Source organism: Mirounga leonina, unplaced genomic scaffold (genome assembly GCF_011800145.1).
Source record: "Mirounga leonina isolate KUSES-001 unplaced genomic scaffold, KU_Mleo_1.0 Mir_199, whole genome shotgun sequence".
NCBI lineage: Eukaryota > Metazoa > Chordata > Mammalia > Carnivora > Phocidae > Mirounga > Mirounga leonina.
Genome location: NW_023270498.1, coordinates 735494 through 739479, shown reverse-complemented (window position 1 = coordinate 739479; position 3986 = coordinate 735494). Strand labels below are relative to the sequence as shown.

The 3986-nt window shown below is 70.2% G+C and overlaps 1 protein-coding gene across 1 annotated transcript in view; it reads left to right on the top strand.

Annotated features, from left to right (window-relative positions):
- NACAD (NAC alpha domain containing) overlaps positions 1 to 3986 on the top strand; it is an 8890-nt gene continuing 4904 nt past the window's right edge. Inside the window, exons 1-2 of the mRNA XM_035026537.1 lie at positions 1 to 99; positions 1997 to 3871. Coding sequence (XP_034882428.1) covers positions 33 to 99; positions 1997 to 3871 — 1942 coding nt within the window. The 5' untranslated portion in view covers positions 1 to 32. The remainder of the gene's footprint in view (positions 100 to 1996; positions 3872 to 3986) is intronic.

The following is a 3986-nucleotide window of genomic DNA, read 5'->3' as shown; positions in this document are numbered from 1 at the left end:
CGGGCACCGAGGGAAGGGCGCACGGTCAGGCCATGCCCGGGGAGGCTGCCCGTGCCGAGCCGCTGCTGCCGGAGGCGGGCAGGCCCGGGCCCCGCACAGGTGAGGCCTCGCGCTGTGCACCCTGCGCGCGTCTCGGCCGCCCTGTCCCTGCCCGTCCCCTCTCCGGTCCCTCTCCCTGCCTGTCCCCTCTGTCCTTCTCCCTTCTCCAATCACCGCCCGCCGCCCCCCGTCCCCTCTCCGGTCCTTTTGGCGCCCTGCCCTTTCGGGCACCTGAATCCTGACCGCCTCCCACCCCCCGAGCCCCGCACGTCCCCGCTCAGGACCGCGGGGAAGGGCGGGCGGGCGGAAACGGGATGGCCTCCAGGAGCCAGAAGCGACGCGAGGGCCTGTGAGCATCCCAGGGCTCCGTGGCTCCCGGCCCACGTCCCACCCTCTGGGCCACCGCCGCCCCATTGTCTGTGAGGAGCTGCGGGCCCTGGCCCCACGGCTCTGGACCAGAGGTGGGGGGTTCTCAACTGCACCCCCACCACCACGGGCACTCGCCCCCTAGATGCCTGAAGCCGCCTCAGGGCCGGTGACTGGTCTGGCCTGGCCAGGTGGAGCCGGACGGAGCTGGAGCCTGGGGAAGCCAGGGGGTCAGGCTGTGAGGGTGGGAGGTCGGATGCCCTGAGGGAGCAAGGTCTGGGGGGCAGTGCCCCGGGGTGCAGGCCTACATCCTTGGACAGGCTAGGTCAGCAAGTGTGGGTGGAGGCTGAGGGGGTCTGCCTGGGTCTAGAAGGACCGGCCAGGGTGGCCCAGCAGGAGGTCAGCCATGAGTGATCCCTGGAGGGCCAAGGGCACCTTGCTGTGGATAAGTCACCTGGGAATGTCACCAGTGCTGGGTCCAGGGGCCTGGCCTCCCTCTGGGGTCCAGTAGTGTAGGTGGAGGCTAGGACTCCCCAGACCCAGGGTCTCAGGCTGCTTGATGACCTTGAATGCTTACAAAAACCTTTGGCCTTTGGCTTCCCTTCCTCACCCCCCCTCCTTGGCCCAGCTCTGCCCTCTCCCTGCTCCAGGGCGGGTGGGCAAAGGCACCCCAGGCTCAGTGCCAGGAGCCGGTCTCCACCCGTCCCCACCCACCACACCCACCTCCAGGTGTTGGGTGTCTGTCACACGGCAGTGGACCCAAAGGACCCCCTTCTTGGGATCCCCTGGCCACCTCAGAATCCCAGTAGTGCGGCCCAAGGGCCCCGAGGGACTGCCCCCCATTGCTGCAGGCCGATGGGCAGGCTGGGGAGGGCACTGCCCCTTCGTAAAAGCTTCACCTCTAATCCTGGGAGATACTCGACTTTGCAGACAGACAGCTGAGGCACGGAGGTACTTGTGGGGTGATCATGGGTGATAGAGCAGGAACCCCCCCTGAGAACGTGGTCGGGGCCCAAGCAGCCCCCGTAACACTGCCCTGGGACCGGCTGGCTTATTCCTGGCGGAGGGAACCCTTCTCACCCCCATGCTCCAGCTCGGCCTCCGTGGGACGCGCAGCCTGAGGACGAACACACAGTGGCTCCGCTTCCCTCCTCCGTGCACCAGCTCTGGGAGCAAGAGCGAGGGCAGAGCCAGAGGGCGCCTCCAGAGGCTGGCCTCAGGTGTGGGCAGCAAGGAGAGAGACGAGGCAGAGAGGCGAGACCCCCATGCACAGGAGGTGGGAGACCTAGAGCGTCCCAGGGCCAGCGGGTGCAGGTCCCCTGCCCCTGGGGGCCTCTGGCGCAGGAGGTCAGGAGAGGTCGCCCACCAGGCCCAGCACAGATTGAGGGCAGGGGGCCAGCCAGCCAGCGTCCGCAGAGCCAGGTGCTAGTCCAGCCTTGCCGAGCCTGACGGGAGCCACGCTGCCCACCCCCCACCCCCTGGCCCCAGGCTGTGCCCCCAGGGTCGGAACTCGCTGAAATTCTCCCCCAGACGCAGCAGCTCCAGCTCCCAGAAGGTGTCTGCCCTCCTCATGCCCCCCCTCTTTCCACAGAGTCGTCCTGTGATGTGGCCGCGGCCACCACCCCGAGAGGGGACCGGCTGGAGCACTGTGCCCTGACCCCCGGACCCAGCGCCTTGGCCCTGGAGTTTCTGCCCAGCAAGCCGGGCGCCCGGCCCCCGCCGGACGGAGCCAGCTGGGATGCAGGGCCGGGCGGCACCCCCTCGGCGTGGGCGGTACCTGCAGAAGGCAGCCCCAGCCCGGGCTCCCCCGAGGCCCAGCCCGCCGGGGGTCCTCCCCCAGCCACCCTGGAGCCCCGGATCGTGATGGGTGAGGAGACCCGCCAGGCGCCCCCGCCATCCAGGGCAGCCCTGCCAGAGCTCAGGGACCAGGAGGGTGGGCACCCCAGCCTGGACCCACCCCCCGAGTTGTGTTCTCAGGGTGACCCTCCTGTGCCTTGCCCTGCCCCAGACCCTGACTCCTACTTCACACCGCCCTCCACCCCCACCGAGAGCGCCTCTGCCCTGCTCCTTGGCCCCGGGCCCCGCAGGGAGGCCCGGGACACCCCAGCCGAGCCAGGGGACTCGCCGCCCGCCTCACCCTCGGGCTCCTACATCACGGCAGATGGGGACAGCTGGGCCTCGTCCCCGTCCTGTTCCCTGAGCCTGCTGGCCCCGGCCGAAGGGCTGGACGTCCCCTCAGGCTGGGGCTTCTCCCCAGCGGGCTCTGTGGCCGACGAGCAGGAGTCGTCTCCCACGGGGCCCCCCGGCCCCCCGTCCCCAGAGTCCAGCGTCTCGGCCGACAGCAGCTCCTCCTGGGGCCAGGAGGGCCACTTCTTCGAGCTGGACTTCCTGGCCAACGACCCCATGATCCCCGCTGCCCTCCTGCCCTTCCGAGGCAGCCTCATCGTCCAGGTGGAGGCCGTGGAGGTGACGCCGAGGGCCCCCGAGGACGAGGAAGAGCAGGAGGAGGAGGTCCCTGTCCCTGGAGGGGACCCAGCCGGGGAGGGCGAGGACGACAGCACGTTCGCGTCCTCCCTGCAGTCCCTGTCTGACCTCTCCATCACCGAGGGCATGGACGAGGCCTTCGCCTTCCGGGACGACACCTCGGCAGCCTCTTCCGACCCCGACTCGGCCTCCTATGCGGGGGCAGACGACGAGAGGCTGTACAGCGAGGAGCCCCACGCGCGGCCCGCTGCCCTGCACCAGGACAGCCCTGGCGAGCCTGCTCCCGCCGCCGCCGAGCAGGGGGCTGGCCGAGCCACCACGCGCCAGGAGCCCGGCGCCCAGGTCCCCGGGGCGGGCCAGGCCTCCGCCGCCGCCGCCGCAGCCCCTCACACCCCGCGGGAAGCCCCAGGCCTCCCCGGGGGGAGCCCTCAGGCCTGGGGGGAGGAGGCAGGCTCCCTGTCGGGTCCAGCACCTGCTGCCGCGGGCAGAGCTCAGCCCTTCCGGGAGGATGACAGCGCGGCCTTGGGCCCGGGGCCTTGGACCGCCCCGGAAGAGGGAGCCCTCACGCCAAGCCCAGATTCTCTGCAGAAGCTGGAGAAAGAAGCAGGCCAGGACCCTGACTCTCTGGCCACACCCCTGCCCCTGCAGGACGCAGGCCTCCCCTCAGGCCAGGTGACCCCCGCTGGGGCCAGGCTTGAGACCCTGCAGAAGGATGCGGGCTGCCTGCCAGGGATCGAGCCTGTGGTCACTGCAGCCCAGCACGAAGGACGAGTGACCTTGGAACTGGGACCAGCCCCTGAGGCGAGGGACGCAAGCTGCACTGGAGGCCCGGAGCCTCCAGCCTGGGACCGGGCCCAGCTGGATGGCCTGGAGCCAGCTGCAGATGCTGGGACACCCTGGGCCTCATGGGGAACTGCAGGCGCCTCCAAGCCTGACATGGAGGCCCTAGATTCCCCCAAGCCTGCCACAGAGGCTGTGGAACGCCCTGGGCCTGACACAGAGGCCACAAATTGCCCCAAGCCTGTCACGGAAGCCCCAGAACACCCAGAACCTGCCACAGAGGCTGTAGAATGCCTGGAGTCTGCCACAGAGGCCCC